General features: G+C 28.7%; 1 protein-coding gene across 3 annotated transcripts in view; it reads right to left on the bottom strand.

Annotated features, from left to right (window-relative positions):
• Nucleotides 1–25421, bottom strand: part of LOC129913756 (elongation of very long chain fatty acids protein AAEL008004) — a 62252-nt gene that overhangs the window by 13247 nt on the left and 23584 nt on the right. The window contains exons 1-6 of one of the 3 annotated variants that reach the window (XM_055992588.1): nucleotides 15984–16078; nucleotides 9414–9548; nucleotides 5754–5840; nucleotides 1399–1589; nucleotides 1248–1328; nucleotides 716–878 (exon numbers count right to left, since the gene is read on the bottom strand). In XM_055992588.1, coding sequence (XP_055848563.1) covers nucleotides 716–878; nucleotides 1248–1328; nucleotides 1399–1589; nucleotides 5754–5814 — 496 coding nt within the window. In that variant the 5' untranslated portion in view covers nucleotides 5815–5840; nucleotides 9414–9548; nucleotides 15984–16078. Of the gene's footprint in view, nucleotides 1–715; nucleotides 879–1247; nucleotides 1329–1398; nucleotides 1590–5753; nucleotides 5841–9413; nucleotides 9549–15567; nucleotides 16079–25421 lie in introns of those variants that run through there. The other 2 variants (XM_055992586.1, XM_055992587.1) reach the window with 2 other exon arrangements.

Raw genomic sequence — 25421 nt, 5'->3', positions numbered from 1 at the left:
AAAAAAAAAATCAAATTGATTGTTTTTTTTTTTTATTTTGAAGATAACTTAAAAAACGATTTAAACGCTACATCCTCGTTTACTTAGAAACAAAGTAACGTAATTTAATTCTTCACAGAGCCTTAGGTAAGTATTTAAAATGCATAACACACAAAATAATTTATACTCAATAACCATCCAAACTTATTCTGTATAACAGGATTTTATCACTTGTGTATCTTGTTTGGACAAAGGCTATAACGCTTAAAATGGATGTAACTTTCAAGGTTAGGAGTGATTGAACTTAATATAGTTCACAAAACAAGAATCAAAAGTCAATTACCTAGTTGATTACTCAAACCATTTTTGGAATTCGTGTTCTTCAAGTCATTTATACAGATCTCATTTATTTGGAAATATCAAAAGAAATATGTATTTCTTTAATCAATTTACAGCAGGTTATTGAAATTATTTACCGTTATTTTATTGATTTCAAAATAATTTGCTTGTTTCAGGGTAAACCCTTTCTAATAACGTTATGAAATTAAATGTTGCGCATTCGTACAGAATTATCAGCTCTACTTTCCTCAAAAATAAAATTATTTAATAATTATAATGAAACCGTGTTCAAATTTATACTTCGACTATAAAAAAAATGTAAACAACAAATCATTTCCAGCTTATTAAAAAAAAAAAGAAAACAAACAAAATAAAATTAAACTCAATTTTTTTTTACCTGGTGCAAATTTCATGCCCATCCAAACTGAAAATGGCATGCAACCATGATGAATGACATGCAATGTTGATACGTGTTCCGTTTTCTTGCGCAAAATGAAAAATAGCGTATCAAAGAATTCTGTGAATTTAGCTATGTAGTACCACCAACAGGTGCGAGCCATCTACAATGAAACAAATCAAAAAAACAATCTAATAATAATACAAACTAGAAACTCTTGCAATTTAAATTGATATTTAAATAAAAAAATTATAATAAAATCAAAAGTATTCATTTTTTTTTTTCTTTAAATTTTGGATCTACAAAAAAAAAAAACTATTTTACATAAACAAAAATAAAAACAAAAGCATTTGAAATTAAAAAGAATTCAAAAAAATCATAAAATAAATTTGTTTTCATCATGCTAGTATCTGAAAACATTGGAAAAGATATATTTTCTTTTTTTTTTTGTTTGTTTCAAGCAATTTAAAACCAAAAATAAAAACTAAACTAGCAACAAGTTTTTTTTTTTTTTTTGTTGATCTAAACTTACTCGCATCGCCATTGGACTGGTTGAGTAGTCTACAGGTTGACACTTAAAACTATAGTGACCCCACCATCCACTTTGTAAATACTGAAAAAGAAGAGTATTGAGAGTTAGAAATTTTCACAGAATTAAATTAATTCAAACATTTTCAACTTACTTCATAAAATATCCACGCACTAAATATCGTCTGGAATAAATTGTAATATACTAAAACTTTCCTAAGGTTAAATGGTTTTCTATTCTCCATGAGCTTTGGTGCAAGAGATTTACTAAAGTAAACATAGAATAAACATAGTGCCAGTGTGGGAAATGGTGAGTAAGTTAATGGCCAGTCTTTTACTCTGGGGTCTGAAAAAATAAAAAAGAAAAGCATATTTTAGGTTAGAAATTATGTTAATTAGAATTTGAAATATATTTATTTTGTAACTTAAATATGTAGACGATAAAGGCGATAGGTTTTGAATGTTTTGAATTTTTATTGATTCGACTGAAGTAATCATTGATTAACAAAACCGTCAAATCTGTAATGGGTCCACTTTTGAGATGGAAAGATTTGAATAAGAGGAAAATTCATGAACTTTCTATTTTTTATTGTTTATGGAATAAGTCGAGTTGACACTTTTCATCTTGAAAGAAGTTTGCTATTGTTAAAAGGAAATAACTAGGGATAGATAAAAGTATGCAGTTCCAAAATCGGAAATGAAGACGTCTTTGGTAGCAGTTCGTAGTATGGTGATAAGTAGACTAAATTCCCTAGATTAAGAATTTAAAGGAAGTTGGCGATCTCCAGACGGTTGACCTAATACAATAGAGAATGTGCTGTAATCGATGAAAGGTACACATCTAACATCTGAAACGTGCATATTTTTCCAGGACTGATTGATTCTTTCGTACCAAAGTCAGAGCTCAAATATCAAACAAAAGAAACGCAGATTCTAATGTGTTTACTGTGAGAGAAAATTGCGGTATGTATTCACGAACTAAATATACAGTAGAGTGTCTCGTCATTTTATGATGATTGTGGCTTTTGTTCCTATTTTATCGAAAGACGTATCAAAGTTTGCGTATTAACGAGTAGCTTTGAATATGATCTTACACGTACTTTTTAATTTGAACATAACATAAAATAGGGTATTTATATGTATAATCGCTGGAAGAGGCCCAAAATTAAAAAGTATCGAATTTAAAAAGTAAGTATTCCCTCAGAGTCTTCTCTTCAATACGCAACTTTTGAGACTTCTTACGATAAATAGACTCGTAAAAAGAATTGATTTTTGCGCTTTTCTATCCAAAAAGTCTAAAATCTATAAATTTAGTACATTTACGGGTCTATTTAATCGTAAGGGGTCTCAAAGTTTAGTATTGAAGAAAAAAGTCTGAGGGAATACTTATTTTTTAATTGCGAGATAACTTTTGGGCCTCTACTAGCGATTATATAAATACCCTATTTTTATCCTTTAAAGACTTTTAAAGCCCGAAAAGTTATGTTCAAATTAAAAAGTAAGATCATATTAAAAGCTACTCATTAATACGCAAATTTTGATACCTCTTTCGATGAAACAGGAGCAAAACCAAAAATCATCATAAAATGACGGGACACTCTAATAAACACATATTATCGTTTTACAATCATATAATTAATACTCGTTCATAGAAAATTAATTCATAAAATAAATGTTTTTCGAAGTCTTTTTTGTTTTTTTTTTTTTTCTTTCGAAATTATCCTATTTGGGATCTAGTGAGCACAGGCTATTACTCCTTACCTACTATTTTCGCTTAAACATGTATTTTTCCGTAATAAGAAGTCATGTAATTAGTATTTGCTTCAAAATCCTTTAATTATGTTAACTGTTAAGATTTTTAATTATTATAAATTTCTATTTCCTATATCTCTGAGAGAAGAACTAATTTTGAAAAAGAATTAATGTAGTTTTGCAGAAAAAATACCCAAAAACTTTGTTTTTGGCCTGTATTTCCAAAAACGTGTCAGTGCAATTTTGACTTCGGATTAGGAATCAACACCAAGAAAACACTTTATAAATGCATGGTTTGGTTTATAGTCGACTTTTCTTTGGACACCAGGTTTATTATTCAAAGATTTTTACAAATAACAAACTTTGGGTACATGCGAAACAGAGGCAAAATATTCGATTGATATGAAAAACCGTTAGGTATTATAATACTTATTTTAAAACTACATAATCTAGTTCAGTTTGTTATTTTCTAATTATAAATCAAAGGCGAACTTGCTTACACAAAAAAAAAAAATCAATAAATAAAACATTGTTTTTGTTAACATAATTTAATACAAAAACAAAAGCTGTTTTTTTTTTTATATAAATTAGTTGAAGTATCAATTCTTTTTTATGCATCCAACAGAATACGTTATATGTACCTAGAACCCCTTCCTTTATACTCGTAAATGTAGGTACATATACACATTTTAATCGATCGATTAAAAAACCTTGTAAAAGTACTACACAATTTGAGGGTTAATCAAGTGTTAACAGCTAATTGATGTATGCATATGTATGTATACACAAAGTGATTTAGTAAAGAATTTAAATAATCTAATACATTTTGTTTTTTTTTTTTTTTCATATTAAACACACCATCATTTATCCCTTTTTCTAATTTGTGTAATTATAAAATTTTGAAAAGACTAGGTGCTAAACTAATTATAAAGCGCATTTCAATTTATACAAAATACAATTTTTTTTTGTAACGATTTAATATGAACTTAAGGTGATATTTTGATTAGGTTTATTGTAAATGTTCATGGTGTGGGACAATGTAGAACTTTTTTTCTATAAGATTTAATGAGATTTAAAGCTCTTAACGAAGCAGATATTCGTTTAAAGCTTTAAATAATATAAAAAAATCAATGTTTTTTATTTTAATTTTAGCAAAATGAAATGCATTCCACATTCGTAGTGCTGTTTAAGAAAGAGCCTTTGCACTTGACAATTTTAACAAACGAAAAAGTTCACAGAAGTACTTTATATATGGAAAACAGAATATTTAGACTTCTGACGTCTTAATTTCTTAATTTTTATTGAATAGCACCTATTCAGTGAAATTAAATAGGGAATTCCCACTCAAAACTGTAATCACGTCGTAAAAATGTTGTAACTTAAACTGAAGTTAGTTTTTAAACATCAATATAAACAAAAACAAAATTCGTAACCATGTTAAAGTGATTTAAATTAATTAACAAAAAAGTATTCATAAAGTAGAAGATATAACAACAATTTATAACAATTTCTTTTTGTAAAAAAGCCGTCTACAATTTCTCATAGAAAATAAAAAATAAAAACAAAAAGAAAACACCTTATGTCATCAACCACAAAGGAACCCCAGACAATGCTAAACGTAAACCAAATGATATTTCATTTCTACACGTTCCTCTGATCTTTTTGAAGAAAAATAAAATTAAAAAAAAAAAACGAAACACTAATTCCAACCCACCTGTTGCTACTCCACTTACGATCACTGATATTCAATACAAAGAAATATGAGACCACAAAACAAAAAATGTAAACATCTTACCTATATATAGGCCATATTAGGATTCACATATATAATAAGATTATGTCTGCTTTGAAGAGAGCTAAGATATCTGTAACAGGTACACAGAGTGAAGACAATAAACAGCTGTGACGACGTTTTGACAAATTTTTCATACAATTTAAAAACAATTGAATGATAAATTAGCCAAAGTCCAATAACTTGATGACAACACGCCATAGACATTTACCATCTTTAAGTGAAAGAGCAAAACACTTTCGTTTCTTCCTTCTGTCAGTTGTGACATTTATCAGACCAAAAACATTACTGATGGAATGCAAGAATTTTGATGATATAATCCCTACTAACAATTTTGCTTCTATAATGCTTTACAGAAGCAACAATTGCATCTGTAAAGCTTTATAGAACCAAAATTGTTTGTCGGGAAGTCACCGTTAAATGAGTTTTATACTCACAACTTGTAAATATCTACATTTTAACCGAAATATTCAGTCTGCTGTCTTAAAACTCAGTTCTATTATAGTACTGAATTTTAAGTAATTCTTAAATTAAACATGTCGCTAATTTACTTAAACACTGTCATAATTTACAAAACGAGTTTTAAATTTAGTATCGATCTATTTTTGTATGTACAAAATCAGTTTCTAAAACAAAACTAGTGCTCCCTCTCCGTCAGTTTTTAAAGTTAAGAAATGACTTTCTGCAGGACTATAGATTACTTTATTCCAATAACTTCAGCTTTTAAAACTCAAAGTTCGTGATTTTTTAGTTATGACAGTATTCAAGTAAATTTTGTATACAATACACACAGAATATGACCGTTATAAAATATTTATTCTTTTTATGATGATAACCATTTTTCTAGTCTTTTTTGAAATTTAATATTGATCTTTAAAAAAATTCTCGTAGGAATTATTTAGTTAGAAAGGATTTTCAAAAAGAAAAACAAAACAAAACAAAAATTATTTTTTTTTTTAAACTTACCACTGCGATTGTCCAGTAGGTCTCTGTACCAATCATACAATTCATGCAACATGACCGCCATTTTTTGTTTTAATTTGTTTTTGTTATCTGTAAAAAAAAAGTAAAACATTGTAAAAAAAAAAAATATAACAAGTTTGATTGAAAATACATCAACTTAGATACATATAACGTTAAAGTAGAAAAACATTCATTAAATGCACTTGATTTGCATGTACAAGTTCAGATAACACTGTAATAGTAATTATTGAAATGTATATTTAATTTATCATTCATGATGAATGTTTAGTAGAAGTGTGTTTTTTTTGGGTTGGGGTCGAAATTCTGTATGTTGCAAAATTCTGTATTCAAAATACTGTATGCCAAAATACTGTATGTCAAAATTCTGTAAGTGCAAAATGCTGTAGGAACAAAATTCTGAAAGTCAAAATTCTGTATAGCAAAATTCTGGTTGGTCAAAATACTGTATTTCAAAATTCTGTACATCAAAATTCTGTAAATCAAAATTCTGTAAAAATGCTGTAAAAATATATCGTTTTGATAATGTAAAAAAGTGCGCGCGCACTTTTTTACATTATCAAAACGATATATTTTTACAGCATTTTTACAGAATTTTGATTTACAGTATTTTGCCGTACAGAATTTTACAAAACAGAATTTTGCATGTCAGTATTTTATTCATACAGTATTTTGACGTACAGAATTTTGTATTTACAGTATAATGACGTACAGAATTATGGTATTACAGTATTTTGACCCCACAGAATTTTGTCGTACAGAATTTTGACAAGCAGAATTATGACCCGCTCCCGTTTTTTTTTTTAAGTTTTAAATGTTCCAAATTCCCATACTTCAAATGTGTGTCAATTTTGATAATCACAAGTTTTTGGATAAAGAAAAGTAATGTAATTTTAGTAACATAGTTTTGCTAAAAAAAATATGTATTTTTTGGGTTGGGGTCGAAATTCTGTATGTTGCAAAATTCTGTATTCAAAATTCAAATTAAAAAAAAAAAAAAAAAAAAAACAAAATTCTGTACAGCAAAATTCTGGTTGGTCAAAATACTGTAATTCAAAATTCTGTACATCAAAATTCTGTAAATCAAAATTCTGTAAAAATGCTGTAAAAAAATATCGTTTTGATAATGTAAAAAAGTGCGCCCGCACTTTACAGCATTTTTACAGAATTTTGATATACAGTATTTTGCGGTACAGAATTTTACAAAACAGAATTTTGCATGTCAGTATTTTGTTGATACAGTATTTTGACGTACAGAATTTTGTAATTACAGTATAATGACGTACAGAATTATGGTATTACAGTATTTTAACCCCACAGAATTTTGTCGTACAGAATTTTGACAAGCAGAATTATGACCCGCTCCCGTATTTTTTGATGGCACAAAATTGGTTTTTTTTTTTTTGTCTAAGATAATTTTTAAATAAGGAACTAGCTTTTTATTTAATAACTCTGTGATAACTCTGTCAATTCGAGTGTGCTGAATTTAGTGGTGTATCAAATAACACTGGTCAACAAAATTAAACTTTTTTTTGTTTTACCACAAAAACGAAAATTTACTTTTCTGGAGGTTGAACTAGAACCCGAAATATTTTATTGGCTTCCGTTTTTGAAATACTACAGTTATAAAATGCAAAAAACGTTATTTTGAGTGCTTTTGAAGTTAGGTATGCTTTAATATGTGGTAATTTATTGTGACATAATTTGTAACGGTGTCTATAAGTATGTTTTTTGTTCTTCCAAAAAGTATTTGAATATTCCCGATAACTCTTTAATTACCTTATATATCGTTTAAGTTAAAAATTCAAAAACTAATTTAACTTATTCTAAAGTTTAAGTTTTCATAAATTTCCGTAGCTTAGTAGCTCCTGAATTTTTTGAGGTTTGCAGCGTTTAATTCTTATTTGGAATTAGATGCTATATCAATAATATAAAATATCTGGAATCAATGTTAAATCATCAATGCTTTGAAAGTCAAAAAATAAAAAAAAACATGAAGAAGTTTAAATGAAGTTTGTTTAAATGCTTCTTAAGCGCCCGAAACACAATAATTTAGGTTGGAATAGCCTTATACATATTGCTATATACAAGAATAGCTTTCCTTTAAACTACAAACTATTAAAAACGACGAAAATTATTGGAAAATATCAGTATTTTGAGAGTTCCGACCTAAGATTTTATTTTCAAAATATATCGAAAACCTTAGCCAAGTTTTTAAAACGGTTGCCACCACTGAATTCAGCGCACTCAAATTAACTAGAATCGATGCGTCTATGCTTTGCTACAAAATTGAACTACCACATTGTAATTTGTTGATGCAGTATCGTTTGTTTATGAGAAAAAATGAATGACCTTTTAATCTTTAGCTCATACTTTAATGTGTAAAATGTCATATTAATTTTGGAAGTCATAAAACAAACGTCTAGTTATGCATCAAAAAAATGTTATTGTAGTTTTCAAAAAAGTATAAAAGTTTTTATACTTAAAATTAGACCGAAGATATAACAATTTGAATTAATTAACTTTAATAATTTAGTCATTTTACCACAAGACAAGTTAATGTATTTTATTGAACCATCGATAAAAGGAAGCATTGCAATAAATTGTAGGTACTAATTTTTGTTTTTGATAGTTTTGAATCTGTTTTTTTTTTTTGTTATAAATAAGTCAAAAAAAGGTTTCAATATACATCAATGAAAAGTTTTTTTTCAAGTTTTTGTAGTCGAAAAATAGGATTCTTTTGAGTTTATATTGTGAACTAATGTTATTGACTGGAGTTGTATGGAAAAAATGCAACTTTTTAGAGTTGATCTAATTTAACTTGGTGTTGTTTCATAGCAAAATGTGGAAGAAATTTCTATGCACTACTCACCCTAAATCTAAAGTTATTCAGCCGTATTCTGAATGAAAACTCCCGGGGAAATGTGTTCGGGAGAAGGGGCTTCGCAATGGAAAAATTTCCAGAATATCGTTAATTTTCCGTTTTAATTTTGTTCCCTTTGCTTTTATAATGACGAAAAAGGGACCGTAATTATGGAAGATTTTTGGTTGATAAATTTTTGTCTCAACACATTTTCTCGGGAGTTCTTATCAGAATAAGGATTATCATCAGATTTGTCTTGTTAAATTATTACTTTCATTGTTTCGAGCGCACTGTTCTGAAAAATTATGTTTTTTTACGGATATGAAATCAAAGTGAGATTACTTAAAATTACATCTTTGAAACATGCTGTTTTGATAAATGATACATAAGTGTTGTGGTAAAAATCCAGACGGCTTGAAATAACGATTTTTTTTCTCATACCAGCAACTTAAATAAATTTATAGATAATCTATTTAATTAGCTGTTATTTTTAAGAACCAAAAATCTGCCTCAAACTAAAAACTTAAAGAAGAATTAAGTAATGGCAAAATTTGAAGCACAATGCCTACATAATAAATTCCCTCCGTAAGAAAATATAAATCACAACACTAGAATCAGTATTTAATATTCTAAGAACTTGTCTATTTCGATACAAAATAGAAAAATTTACCGTACGAAATAATTTGCATGCATAAATTACAAAACATTTTTTGTTTACTTTTTCAAAGTACCTAACTGTATAGAGACTGAAAATAATTCATTAATTGATTTATTGAACTTACCTTATAAATATAAATGAAACTAGAATATTGACTAAATACGGCGATTAATCCAAGAGAAGTCTTTGCGCAAAAAAAGTTAATTTCATGCGTGTTTGAAATTTGTTTCTTTTTTTGTTTTGTTTGTTATTTAGGAATCTGCAAATAAAAAAAACGTTTTTTTTTTTTAATACAAAATCACGTGCATATATTAAAATGTTATGGTTAAAATAATTTGCATTTTATATAGCAACCGATATAATTATTGTGTGCAGATAACCCCCTTAAAAAATTTCATTGACAATTTCAAATGCTGTGTCACACCACACCTCATAAATAAATAAAAACAAAGAAGCAACAATACAAAAAAAGTCATAATATTATAGTTTTAAAAAATTTAACATAAATTATTTTTGGATATAAATTTGCAACCATCAAAGCCAATTGGATGGATGAGCTTTATATTCAAAGTGAGGTAACTTTCTTGCCAAAGATATATATTAAAAAAAAGAAAACAAAACTCGTTACCACAAGTATGCCACATGATTATGTAAAGACTTTTGTTCAGTTTTATTAGATCAAAGTCGCAGCGAATTAGGAATTCTAATAAGGCTGGATTTTTTTTTTTTTGGACTTACATATGAAGAGTTTTATACAAAGAAAGAAAAAAGAATTATAAAACAATTGCGTATTCAAGGTTTTGGTGTGTTTGTTTTTTTTTTTTTTTTTTATCAGAAGGTTTTGATTGTTATGCCAATTTCACGTTTAATGTTTCAAGAGTAACCAAGCCAAGGGACATAGTGGCTGGCAATTAACTTGCATAGCATTAGCTGTCTGCATGTTATGAAATGTTTTCTGTCAATAAAATTTCATTTCAAGTTCATGTGAATCACTTGTCTAGAAAGTTTATTTGATTTGAATGTTTTATGCAGGGTGTTTTGTTTTACTTCATGTACGATGAAAGGTGAGACTACTCCTTCAAAAATAGTTGTTTTTTTTTAACTTTTTTCTAGCTTAGTAGTCAATTGTGAGTGTTTGTTTTGCCGTGTTTTTGTTTGTTTTTATATTTTCAGATGGTTTGTTCTGTACAATTCTGCCGTCTTTGGGGTAAAAAGTATAGATTATAGGTAAACATATTCCGTAGACAACAATAAGATTCGACTAACAAATAATTGAAAACCGAAGCTCAAAAAAACAAAGCAACATCACGTACAGACAGGTTAATTTAACCCAAATATGGATTTTCAGCATACCTATCAACAAAAAAAAACATGGTGTTATAACATTGATGTTTTAAGAACTGTTGTAAGTCTACACTTATACGTTAACGTTTTATTGAATAATGTAGCGAATATCTTGGATGATATGTTACCCTAAGAAAATGTTTACTTGATATTTGTACTTCAAATGAATACTCAAGAAATAAATTGCACGACTGGGGTCGCACGTACTTGCTCTTATGCTTAAAGTAACTATAATGTTAAAGCTTTTCATTCAAGAAATTTAAAATTTGATATTTTGAAGAAATTTCATAAGTAGTATAAAAAAATTAAATCTGTTTTTATAATTAATTAAACTCCGTTTTAAATTATCTTAAAAAAAATAAAAAATATGCCATTTTATTTCTTGTATAAAAAGGTATTTTTAGAAAAAAATTTTCGAAAATTGTAGGAGATGTTTTTTAAAAAAATAATTTTTTATATATAAAATTTTTTTAACATTTTTCAAAAAAAAAGTTGGTATGAAATTTTGAAGAAATAATAAATTTACACATAAAAACTAAATTTCAAAATTTTTCATTGATTCGTTTTCAAAAAATTGATTTTTCAAAAAAAAATTTTGAAATATTTAAAAAACAAACCAAAAATGCTTTTTTTGAAAATTTTCTAAAATTTTAATATTATCTTTACTTACACACTTTTGTATAAAAATTTTCATTTAAATCGGGTTAATGTTGTACGAGATATTCAGAAACGAAAAAAAACCGTTCTATGACAGGTACCGTTAATAACGGTACAAAAAATATTTTTTTATTTAAAAAGTTGGCTATTATGTGTAGTACTACACACAAAAATTTTAATCAAAATCGTTAGAGCCGTTTTTGAAAAAAATTAACTTTTCTATTTCCGTTATATGGCAGGTACCGTTAGTTTTGGTCATAAAAAAAAAATTTCAATTTCCCCTCTAGGGAATCACCAAAAACTGCTAACCACCAAGTTTGAAGAAAATCACTTCACTCGTTTAGGCTGCAGCTAAAGATAGAGACAGACACACAGACAGACAGACAGACAGAATTGCCGGACCCACTTTTTTGGCATTCTCCATCATCGTAATGTCATGTAAAATTGTTATCTCGAGTTCGATTTTTTTTACGAATCCTAAACTTGCCCTATAGTACCTATATCGCAAGTAAAAATATTAAATGTCACAACGTAACGATAACTTGTCACGCCCGTTACAGTGCTAGTTTTTCTTCTTATTGTGGATAAATACGCATGCAACGTTTCGTGATTTGTTTTCTTGCTATCAGTTTTTTTTGCCATTTTTTTTTCAAATAAATATTGAAATTGCAGTAATTTAAGCTAGTGTATTTTCAATTCAAAATGCGTAGATAATTTTGTTCAGTTCTGTTAACATAGAATAATTCATAATAATATAAGGAAAATTTCACGCCCGTAACGATTTCCATCTTTTTAGAGCTTTTTCATTTTGAAAATTTAGTGATCCCTAAAACGGCTCATACGCCTTTGATAAGAAATTTCATTTGTACCCAAAAGCAATGTTCATAATATACGTATATTATGAACATTTGTTTTGTAAAAATAGCTGATTTTGTATGAGGTTTCATTAACACATTAAGGCCCAATTTATTCACTCTCCATTATTTTTAAAGGCTCCATTAAAAATTATAAAACTGTCAAATCGCATACAAATTTTAAAATTTCCCTTTTTTAATGGCGACTTTAAATTTAATGGAGTGTGAATAAATTGGACCTAAAACAAATAACTAGAACAATAAAAAGAAAGAGGTTTTATTCGCGTTTTTTAGTGAAATATTATTTGCCTTGAAAAGTTTTATTCCCATAAAACGCTAAATTTTCGTTACGGTAGGACACTTGTACAATAAATTAACTATTTTCTCCAGAAAAAATTGAATGCCTTGTTCGATTTCACTAGTCAAAAAGTGTTTTTTTTGTAGAAATCAAAGTACACTTTTCTAATGGTTTTTTATGCGCTGAGCTCGAATCCGAAGTCACAAAAATTCTATCACATCACGTTTTCGAGATATTACCTTACCAAAACATCACAAAAATAGTGTTTGGACGTTCAAAATTCAATATCTCAAAAACTTTACACGTTAGAGCTATTCTAATGTTAGATTCAAATTAAAAAAAAGGCCATTAGAAAAGTATAATTTGGTTTCTATGGAAAATTATTTCTCGGCAATATTACTGTCATTTACGGAAAAATTATTTTTTTTTTCAACTTTTCTCAATATTTTCTAAAAGTATAGTTTTTCCACACAATCTTAAATAAAAGGTTTTAATCTAAATAACTGCATTCCAAATTTTTCAAAAAATCAAAAATTTTTTCGGTAACTTTTTTGATTGAAAAATAGACTATTTTTTCCACAGTACCTACCTACACATAATAGGTCCGTTCCACACTCAGTTTGCAACTGCCGAATTTAGTAATTTTTGGTTATTTTTGGTCAGAGTCTGTTCCCAACTTCAAAAATTGTGTAGAAGAGAGCGCTCACGAGAGAGTAAAAAATTTCCCCACCCTGACAAATTTAGCCCAGAGAATTTCTTCCGGCAGAAATATGAGTTCTGTCAAATGAAAAGTTGACGTATGTCAAACAAATAAATAGAGAAGAAAACAAATCAAATTGTAGTGATTTTTTTAAATTGAATCGCGTTTACGTGTTTTTTGCATTAAAAAAGTGTTAATGTTTATCGAATAAAGCATAAAATATGAAATTGTGTTGTATAATGGTGTTCAACTTGTTCCAGACTTTTTGGCAATCTTTCGTAGTTTTATTTCCTTCTGAAAGAATTCTCTCCCAACTCTCATTAATTTGACAGACTGCCGAATTTAGTGCACAAAAAGTCTGGAACAAACCTAATAAGGTAATATCTTCCGAACGTTGTCAAAATTTGTTTGTCAAAAATGGGCACCAATCTGTCAAGTCTGCCTTTAATTTTTATATTTCAATCGCAGTAAACAGGAAATTTGTTTTTGTTTTGGTTTATAAAATGTCATTTGAAAAATTTATAAATTAAAAAAAAAAAAACAAATTTTCTTCGTGGTTCTTCTCGGAAAATGGTTAATAATTGTCAAAAATTAGTGGTGTGTGTGGTTTGGTTTTTGTGCGTTTTCGTCGGTAATTTAAAACAATTAAGAAATACGTTAGCTGACATTGGTCGCCAAATTGTCATATTTTGACAATTTGGCAACCAATGTCAGTTCGGAATATATTACCTTTTTATGTCTGTGTATTTTTTCAAATTATAAATTCGTCAAAAATTTTAAATTAGATAGAAAACATTACAAAGTAATTTTTAACCAAGTTTTGTTAAAATCCAACAATTTTTGTAAAAGATAAAAATAAAAAATAAAAAAATCGTTTGTTTCAATATTTTTGAGGTTATAGGTATAAAAATATGGATTGAGTAAAAGTTGTAGAAACTTTTATTATCTGCAACTTTTGCATTTAACTTTTTTTGATAGGATGTCTACTTTTGACAGAAATCGTAAAAAACAAATATTTTTGACACCCAAACCAACTTTGTCGCCCACACACCCCCTTTCCGCCAATTTGTTTGTGGGCAATTTATTTTTCCCCTTTCATATACCATTTATCCTAAATTTTCGTACCACCTGCTAATAATTTTTTTATTTTCAAAAATTATTGGCACTGGTCTACTATTTGTGTTAGACATTTCAACCGCCCAGATCAAATAGCTTTAGCGTTAAAACTCAGCGTGATATGTTCATGTTCAATATGTGACGAAAATCGACACACATACAGTCAAAAAAAAAAAAAAAAAACAAAGTCCACCCGAAGAAATTAAACTTATTGGCAAAACAAAGCCGAAGAAATGCATTCAAATACATTTGTTAGGGTGAAATTTTTGTAAAGGCTTTAGTTGTGAATCCCAAATTTACAATTTACAAATCCTGTTAATTGAATGTTTATCAGAAAAGTGTTTACTTTTAGAAGTAAGCAGCTGATCCATATCTTTCTCAAATGAAAAGTTCTATTTTGTTCCAAAACCCACACCCCGAATTCATTTTAAATTAAAAAATCGAAATGGACTTTAGTTCGGAAATTAATTTCGAAGTGCAAGACTGTAAATAAAACTTCTAACCATCCCATCACATAAATCCAGCGGCAAGTACCTATTTGAAAATGAAATGATCAGCACCACCTGACTATCACAGCACATGTTTAATTAAACTTATTAGTCAACTGATACTTTTATTTTTCAAAATAAATCACTTTAAAGGTATTTTCTCAAATGATTAGATTGGAAAGAGACAAAAGACTGATTTTGTAATACCAAAAAAAATAATATCATAATTAAATCAATGCTCAGGCACTCACTATCTCAAGAGGTTAAATTTAATAATAAAAAAAAAATATAAATAAATCACTAATCACATCACACACCCTCTTTCAAGACATCACATTCATGTATTGTTGCCAAATCAAATTTTTCCGGAATACCATTTGAGGAATAAGCAAAAAAAAAAACATACATAATACCATTGGGCACTCTTATATATTATTAATTTTTTTTTTTTTTGATAACAAAACACGAAACAAAACGCAATTAAAAAAGAAATCTTTTGCGATTAAAATTATTCAATGCGGGCACACAAAAATGGTAAACTGTTTTTTGCAACCTATCCTCTATAACTAAAGTGCAGCAATAATAATGCCTTCAATATAATTCTTCAATAAAACACACTCTTGTAAGTTAAGTAAAATTTACATGAACCAATAAAATTCAAATATTCTCATCACGTCTAACAAAAACACAATAGTCCATTGTAAAGGGTTCAAACACACCAGAATGACACATTAACTACTGACATCATCATTTTGTTGACCGTCACACAAGAGAATTATTGTATTTCAAATAAAAATAACATTCTTCTTAATCAAACTTACAAAAATGTATAAAAAACGCAGAGTTTAGAATGAAGTTATATCAACTTCTCTTCTCGCAACAACACTTAACTTGAAACAGAGAAGAAGAAAAAGTTTAAATATAAAAAATTGGCGGCACGATTCAAAAGTATCCGCGAGGCGTGTGTGCGGTCCAACAGTGATATATGAAATACTAAACTCGGTTTTCAAATAGCAGACCGCGACTTGTGCGTGCGGCTACGTCCGTAGTCAGTCGTTGTTGTAGTATTATAGTCTTTTAGTCACTTTCGAATGACAAAAAGTGTCAAATGTCTGCTAATTATTTCATTTAGTTATAAAAGCTTCGTCTTTGCATTTTAATTTGCGATTTTTTTGTTTCTTTTATCTCAACACCCGAATATTTGTGTGTCTTGAGGTTTTTTCTTTATTTTACTGACCCAAATCAAGACTTGAAAACCATGTGGCTTCTTCTGCCCCGAAACCGAGAGAGTCCAAAACGAATCACAACTGGCGCACTACTGAAAGAAATGAATCGCACATTTAAACCATGACACCAAGTTACTCGCGCATTGTTTTGCTATCCATTTTGAGTGAGTAATAACCTCCACTCGTATAGTGTGATAACAAGAAAGCTCTTTAATAGTAATAATAATAAAAGTCTCGATACGATATAGTATATATATATATCAATTTTTGATGTTACACTGTCACCATTTCTTTTAATATTTTTTGTTGTTGTTGAATGAATGAATAATCGAAAATATGCACCATACTAACTGGACGAGACATTCCTCAGATGAAATAAAAAGCTTACATAAAAAATTTTTGTGTATATTTTGAAGATTAAAATCAGGTTATTTAAAAAATAAAAAAAAAATATATGTATACAAAAATTTAGTAAGCCGACAAGTTACCAAGGGTTCAACTTATTTTTTTTTTTTTTGTTCGTTATATTATTTGGGAATGAAACCACTTTCAATTTTGACGCAATGTCTTGAGCAGAGATTTTTTTTTTATTTATTTCTTCTTCTTGTTATGAAAGAGAGAAGTAGTAAAAGAAGAAGGGTGAGAAAAAGAAGCACACAAAATTAAAAATCAACAACTTTCTTTTCAACTAAATATTAAAAAAAAAAAAAAAAAAATTGTGTTTTATTTTTTCCTGTCGTTGTTCTGCACATTTAAATATACGATACCTACTACTTTAAAGGGTAATTATGGATTCATAAAAATTCAAGATGACTTGCATTTTTTTAAATATTAATTGGTTTACACATTTGAATATAATACAATGCATTAGGTGCAATAATAATAAAACTGAGCACTTATTCGAAACTCCGCTATTATATATCTTCTTATATCTTTTAAACGATTAAAGCAATCAGTTTGATGTTCAGGACTTTTTTTTTAGAACGTTTAAACCCCTACAAAAATACATCTTGCTTATTTGATAATAATGACTTTTCAGTGAATTAGAAAATTTTGAAAAGTAAAAAATTGATGTTATATTTTTTTTTAATTTGACTTCGAATATCTTTTAAATAGTTAGATTAATAAAAAAAAAAGTTTATAAGACCTTTTTTGTGGAGCAATCTTTTTCCTACAAGATTACCCAACTAACAATTTTGCTTCTATAAAGCTTTATAGAAGCAAAAGAAGCATGTATACAGCTTTACAGAAGTAAAATTGTTAGTCTTGCCCGTTTGATTATTATAATTTTTCAATTTGTTACAAAATTAATAAAAAGCGAATTTTTAAAGATTTTCTCAAACGTTGATCTCAAATATATTTTAAACGGTTAGATAAACGGAAAAAATGTTTAAGACCTTTTTTGTAGAGCGTTCAATTTCCTACACAAATATGTAAAGAAATTTCCTTAAAAGTCGATATATTAAAAAAAAAATTAATTTTTTTTAGTATAAGATTGATGTAAAAATTTAAAATTGCGAAGCGGAGGACAATTCCATTGAGATAAAAAGCTCATATTTGGTGAGTATATTCCACAAAATCAAAAAACCGAATTTCGATTTTTTTTTACCCACCCTAATGATCATGTTATGTTTGTAGCTCCGGATAAAAAAAAAAAAAAGGAACTTGAAAAGGAATTAGGTACAAGAAAATAAAGATTGGTTTAGAAGTTTGTTAAAGTAGATCTCTTACCTACTCTTTTGTTTCTATTACCTCTTGTTTTGACGTAAATACTAATGGATACGATGAATAGCCTATATTAATTCCCATAGGTATCATAAGAAATATATAAATTTATATTACGTTGGTGTCCTTATGAAAAATTGTTCCTTAGTGTAGTCCAATAGTTTGTAATATTAATGTTGGAAAAGTATTCGAGACTACATGTTCCTAGACCGATACATTTTGGCCATTGTTATTTGTCTAAAGCAAATGCATAGTACTTTACCGGTAGAACCGGGTGATTTTGGCCTGGCGGGTGACTTTGACATGGACACTTTTTTTAAAAAATTGTTAATATATGAAGGACTTGTTTGATTTTTTCCAAGTTTCTTTGTAAATTCGTATAATTTGATGAATTCAAAAGTGATCATACTAGCTTTATTTAATTAAAATTAGATATTAATTTATAATAAAATTTAGTTTTCTTAAAAATGCTAAAAAAAAAAATCACCTGAAAATGTTGGATGGTTTGAACATGTTGAAGAAATAGGATTGCAAAATGACTTTAACTCCGATATGTGCATTGTTTAGCAAGTTGAATTACTTTTATTCTACCCTTGTAATTATTTCATAAAAATTAATTTTAATTTGTTTATAAAAAATGCCATATGGTAGGGTGACTTTGGCCGGCATATCGGGTGACTTTGGCCGGGTGGCATATCAACATTTGGCAGCTCAACCACTAGACGTAGCCTTCTTTCGGCCTCTTAAAATATTATGGATGAAGACCTTAACAGCGTATAAGATGGCAAACTCGAAAACAAAACAGTGCCGAAAGATGTGTTTCCTAGGCTTCTAAAATAACAATTTACTTCGGCTGCATCTTAAATGTTGATAACGATGAGGTTACAGTGTCATTCCTGCGAAGAGGTGCTGGGTACAGCTTCAGAGAAAAAAGACGTTGCACAAGTCACCAAAAGTGATCTGGAGAAGAAACTTCCTGTTCCAATGGTTGACCGCAGAGAGAGACGATTTTTTTCCATATCCTTTGAAGGATATCAAAATTTATGCTAATTTTAATTTTTTGTTTTTTTTTTTAATCAAATAAAAACCGACAATTCTGTGCACGAAAATAAAAAAAATACCCATCATGTTTTAAAAAATCTGCTCTTTCATTTGGGCTGGGTTAGAATGACGTGCTACTTGTAGTTGAACTGGAAATATAGCAAACGTCCTACCGGCCAAAGTCACCCGGAATGGAGGGTGACTTTGGCCACCCATATTTTGGCATTTATCTATAGAACTGTCGGACAGATTTCTTCAAGATTAATCATACCTATAGAATGAGCGAAGTAGGTAAATTGGTTGAAATCTTCATTAAAAAAAAAAATTATTGCAGAAGTTATTCACATTTGAATTTGAAAACGTGCCAAAGTCACCCGGTTTTACGGTACTATTTTTTAAATTCTCGAGTTTATGAAGTCTTGAAAACAAGCAAAACCTTAGCTTTTATGTATCGTTGTAAAGGCCTAATGTCTTCTTTCTTAAATAGTTTACTAAAATTAAAATTGGATACAAATACAAATTGATGAAGCAAACATTTTGGCAAAGACTGAAGGCCCAAACCTTTTCTTCAACCTAAATTCAGATTTTGAAGGTGAGGTATCTACAACTACATATCTGTAACACTGGTTAACAAGGGTTCTGTTGCCGGAACCAAAATATACTTTTCTGAAGGTTTTCGATGTGCTGAACTCGAATCCGAAGTCAAAAAAATTCTAGCAGCTCGCGTTTTTGAAATATTACCGTTAGAAAATGCAAAAAAACGTTTTTTTTTAATTACTTCGGAAGTTTTTTTTTTGATGTAAGAAAATCTGTTTAAATCTTTCCGATATCTTTCGTATAGGCCGAGATATCTTAAGATGAAGTAAGTGTGTTTTGCTCAAAAATCATAGAGGATGTAATAACTTTATAATACATTGGTAAGCCAAGCAGCACATGTGTTGTCGAAAAAATTTTAGCTGTTGCTGACTACATATTTAATACCCTTTTCAAAAATGTAATTAAAAGACTTTCATCAGCTCTAATTTCTTAGTTTCAGCAAAGTAGATATGAAACAGAAAAAACATGTATTTACTTAGAAAAACTTTATTTAAAAAAATAAATTAACCATTAGTTTCCAAAAAACTTCCTTTTAAGGCTCTCCTCTGGTGTGCTGACTTTGGAAAATGACGTATAAGAGACCAACAATAATCGGACATCATATTCGTATCCCAGAAACCCTGGTATAAAGTTATTACATCCTCTATTATTTTTGAGCAAAACACACTTACTTCATCTATCTCGACCTATACGAAAGATATCGGAAAGATTTAAACAGATTTTGAAAGAAGAAAAACAGGTCTTTTAGAAACCGTTACAATTTTAATTTTAAAAATTTTTCTTACATGAAAAAAAAACGTCCAAAGTAGCCAAAAAAACGTTTTTTTGCATTTTCTAACGGTTATATTTCAAAAACGCGAGCTGCTAGAATTTTTTTGACTTCGGATTCGAGTTCAGCACACCGAAAACCTTCAGAAAAGTATATTTTGGTTCCGGCAACAAAAAAAAAGTTTAATTTTGTAAACCAGTGTAATTTGATCAAGATAACAAGATTTGTGATAGTTTTACGAAGTTCTGATAAATCTAAAATAGTTGGTTTAAGTTAAAATTGACTTCGCTGTTGATAACTTTACGCCGCATTAAGTTTACTTCAATTTTTATTAACTTTATTACCGTAGGCTATAACAACTCTCCTCTGTAAGGCTTGTATGTATCTCTAATAAATAAGCAACTTTATTTTTTATTAAAACCCAGATTAACAAAAACAAAATTTTGATAAACTACACGCGCAAGTACTTGCAACCCTTACGAGCATTATTAAAAGGGCTCTTTTTTCACCCAGCCACTGACTTCATGTCTTATTTTTTATTGATATCGATCTTGTATTTAAGACTAAATAATTGTGGTGAAGTATTTAGGCATCATTAAGATAATTTGAATTGTATGGATCATGAAAAGGTTCAGTGAAACGAAGACGTAAACGATCTTTGTTGTTTCATTTTGTTTTAGCTGATGCAATTGGAGCGTTAAAATGTGCAAGGATATTGTTGAATACTTTTCTGATTAAAAATGGTTTAATAGAGAAATTATGTACATACAAATTTTATAATCAACCTTAAATGGTTATAGTTATAACTGAAGTTTAAACTTGCTTAACAGAAAAAAAATTATTGTCGTTCAGTGCTTTTCTAAACTGTCTAAAATAAATTTGTTAGAGTTACCAGAAAAAAATATATGTTTCTGATGAAATCTTAAGTCGAAATTTAAAATAAATTACGTGATTGGATTAATTAATACATCGACCGATTAGTGAACTTTTAAACATATCACACATATTTTTATTTTATTGATCTTTATTTTAACCACAACAACATTTAAACAGATTAACGTGCTATAAATCATATAAAATTACAAAAGTGTTAAAAAATTTAATTTAAATTCTTTTCAATTATTTTCAAATAAAAACAATAATTTAAAATTCATTTTCAAAACATGAGTGACTTTTTATGGTCATTCACTTTTATCGACTTTAGCTTAGGTAATTCAAGGTTAATGACGTTAAGTGGGTCGCATATTGACTTTAAATTATAAAAGTATCGTCTCTTGCATACACAAATTTGAACAAAAAAAAAACGTGATTAAATTTGTGTGCATAAAAAAATAATATTTTGGATAAAATCCAAAAAGAAAAAAAAAACAAAATGTCGGTCAATTGAGATTCTGCCAAAAAAGCGACTGATAATGACGTGTCAAAAATTGATTGAAAAGGATCTTATATCAGAAATGCGGCTAAGAGAACAAGAACACAACTTTGGTATGGGTAACTTTTCACGTAAATAACCTTTTTGGGATTGCAAAAAAGATTGCCTGGCCTAAAAGATCTGAATTCGTGGTTTCTTTTAAGCCATCTTAAAATAAGACACCTAAAATAGTTCCAAAATCTTCATTAAAGGCTTCATTTTTAAAAAATCAAAGATATCTGTGTCAATTTAATAAAGATTTCAATTATTAAAACCAAACATGATTAATTTAACAGCAGGTATTTTTTATTATTATTTTCTTTATGAAATTACTACGCTTTATAATAGGGCGGCGTTTAAGAGCTGCACATTAAAAAAAAAAAATTGCATCACAGGAACAGTAAGTCAACAATGAGCACATCTCCCCCTTTTTTTTTTGTGTACATGAAGTAGAGTTAAATTACATTTCCGTATCAAATACACTCCACTTTTCACAGACAATGCATTTTTGCGCGTCTATCACCCTGGTTTTTTTTTTTTCTTTTTTTCTTTTTCATTATAAAAATGTATTTGGATTTCTCACCCCTTTGTGCTTGGGTTGCAGTATCAAATTTATAAATGTTTTACGTTCATTTAGGGGTATGAAAAAATATATGCAGTTATTTTCGTCATGTTTGTGCGTTGGAACTAGTTTTAATCTAAATTCTTTTTCCGCCCTCAACTAGCTGCACGTCGTCGGTAATATATCCAATAGGCGAATTAGTTTAATCTAAAAAAAGTTGAGCATTTTTAATTTAATGTTCTATTTAATGAATTAATAAATGCGTTTTAGTAGCTTTAAATTTTAAAACAAAAATTTAAAATCACAGTGGATTTTATCAATTTTAAGAAATTTGTCTCACGTTATTAAAAAAACAATCTATTTTGAACTTGAGGGCATTTTCCAGATTTGAATATAGTACCTTCTAGTTTATAAATAAATGATATTATACAATACAATCATAAATGTAATCACAAATGACAGAAAATATATAAATGTAAATAAAATTTAATTATAGCTAATTGTGGGGGCTCGTCATTTCACTCAAACAATTTCAAAAAAAATATCTCAGGAGATAACATATCAATTAAGTGACTTGTTGACACTTCACCTTGAACAGAATTCCAATAGATTGAAAAATGCTAATATTAAAAATTATATTCAAATTAAATCATAACAACTAGGTCGAGTGTGCATACTCTTGAAATCTGATTGTAGAAATTTTCAAACGAGACTTAAGGATCGTTTTATGTGTATTCTGTATCATTCGGTTCAGTTCATATTTGGTTAAGTCGAACTTAATTTTTCTTTAGAAAAATTTAAAAAAAAACGAAAGAAACTACAAAAATTATATTTAGAAATAAAATGCTTAATTTGTTTGCATATTGATAAAATTGCAATGACTATGCTGATGCTGATACTGTCAACAACTTCAAATTACAGCTGTTTTTGGAAAGAATGAGAAGAGAATCAGCCATAAGTTAGTTTTTAAAATTAGTCCAGTTATTTTAGGTTTTATCTGCGGAAAAATTCCTACTGGGCTGAATTTTGGTATACAGCTTAATGACGGCTTTGTTATGAAGATGTGAAAAATCGACATTGATATCGTGTCCGCGTTAAGAGTTATAGGGGCCAAAAGGTCACGAAAAGTTTTTCGCAAATATCTCGCGACCTATTGATCGGAGGTCATCAGAGGTTATATACAAATTGATGGTCGTGAAATTATCTACTACATATGCCCAACACATTTTTCTGTGAAATGAACCGTTTCGCGAGTAAAGCTCAGAGAAAGTGACTAGATTGCACTCACATACGAAAAAATACATATTTTTGATTTGTTTTGCTTGATTTTTGAGGTTTTTATCGAAGTAGCTTAAATTTTTTAAGTTTTATTAACTTATCTTATTACGTAAATACGAATTAACTAAAAAAAAAATAAAAATGTACACATTGGGAAAAAATATTATGCAAAAGGGGGAACCACGTTTTTTGGAAATTTTGTATGTTTCCCTTTTTTGTACAATAAGTGCCTTAATTTAAGAACACACTTTTTAAACATGGTTCAATTTTAGTTTTGAGCTTGGTATAAACCTTAAATTACCATTAAGCTTTTTCAGCAGCTAATTTTGTACTGTTATAAGGTATTCTGCAACTTTTCTCTTGAGAAGCTCCAAACGACATTTTCTATGGAATTCATGTTTGGAAAATTGATAACAAGCTCAAAACTAAAATTGAACCATGTTTAAAAAGTGTGTTCTTAATAATGAAGGCACTTATTGTACAAAAAAGGGAAACATACAACATTTCCAAAAAACGGGGTTCCCCCTTTTGCATAATATTTTTTATCCCAATGTGTACATTTTTATTTTTTTTAGTTAATCCGTATTTACGAAATAAGATAACTGAATAAAACTAAAAAAATTAAGCTACTTCGATAAAAACCTCAAAAATCGAGCAAAATAAACCAAAAATATGTATTTTTTCGTATGTGAGTGCAATCTAGTCACCTTCTCTGCGCTCTACTCGCGAAACGGTTCATCTTACAGAAAAACGTGCTGGGCATATGTTGTAGATAATTTCACGACCATCAATTTGTATATAACCTCTGATGACCTCCGATCAATAGGTCGCGAGATATTTGCGAAAAACTTTTCGTGACCTTTTGGCCCCTATAACTCTTAACGCGGACACGATATCAATGTCGATTTTTCACATCTTTATAACAAAGCCGTCATTAAGCTGTATACCAATATTCAGCCCAGTAGGAATTTTTCCGCAGATTGGGCTTAAAAATGACTAAAATGACTGGGCTAAATAAGGGCGAAACAAGATTGGTTTTGGAATAGCTAAATTATATATCGAGCTACAAAAGATTATGACAAAATGTATAACAAATAAATATTTGGATGACAAAAATTACCAGATGTGGTGTTGACTTCAACTTATTCGGTTTAGAGGCAAATAATCATTTTTATCAAACAAAAAAAACAAAACCGACTTCCATGTACCAAAACTGGGTTTTATGGTTTTTCTCATTGTTGCTATAGCCGAAACTGGGCGAAATTGAAATGGGACCACACTGCGAGCACTAGCTTTATAATACTTATCAAAATTGGTTCACTCAGTCCAAAGTTATGAGGTAACAAACATAAAAAAAAAAAATACAGACGAATTGAATACCTCCATACCAATAAATAGTAGCACATGCTTCGGATGGTTATACCTTGTTCTTTTAGCAAGGGTCTAGCCCCTTTAATGATTTTATATAACAGTTTAATAAAAATGTACATTGATCTAAAAAATTTAATTTTTTTTTTGGTGCGGACACAAAAATATACTTTTCTATAGGTTTTTGATGTGCTCAACTCAAATCTGAAGTCATAATTGTCTATCAGCTCCCGTTTTTGAAATATTACTGTTAGTAAGTTAAAAAAAAAATCGTTTTTTGACTTATTTTGAAGTTAAAAAGATTTTTCCCACATGAACCAAAATATACTTTTCTGAAGGTTTTCGGTGTGTTGAACTCGAATCCGAAGTAAAATTATCCTATCAGCTCCCGTTTTTGAAATATTACCTACTGTTAGAAATTGCAAAAAAAGTTTTTTTTTATGCCTTAATTTGCAGAATTTTTTAAATATAAATCATAACGGTATCTATAAGAACTATTTTCCTTCCTTGAAAACTTGATATCTGTTTGATACATTAGGTACAATAAGCGGAAAAACTGACGAACAATAAAATTTTGTTTAAAATGACACTAAGATAGTTCCTTTTGTTTGTAAAATTTCAGGAATTTGCATAACTTAAATTCCAGCTAGATTTCTCATCCCCAAAAACATTTATAAAAACACTCCAATATTGCGTTG

Source organism: Episyrphus balteatus, chromosome 3 (genome assembly GCF_945859705.1).
Source record: "Episyrphus balteatus chromosome 3, idEpiBalt1.1, whole genome shotgun sequence".
Classification (NCBI taxonomy): Eukaryota; Metazoa; Arthropoda; class Insecta; order Diptera; family Syrphidae; genus Episyrphus; species Episyrphus balteatus.
Note: the sequence above shows the minus strand (reverse complement) of the source record. Positions and strands in the feature narration are given on the sequence as shown.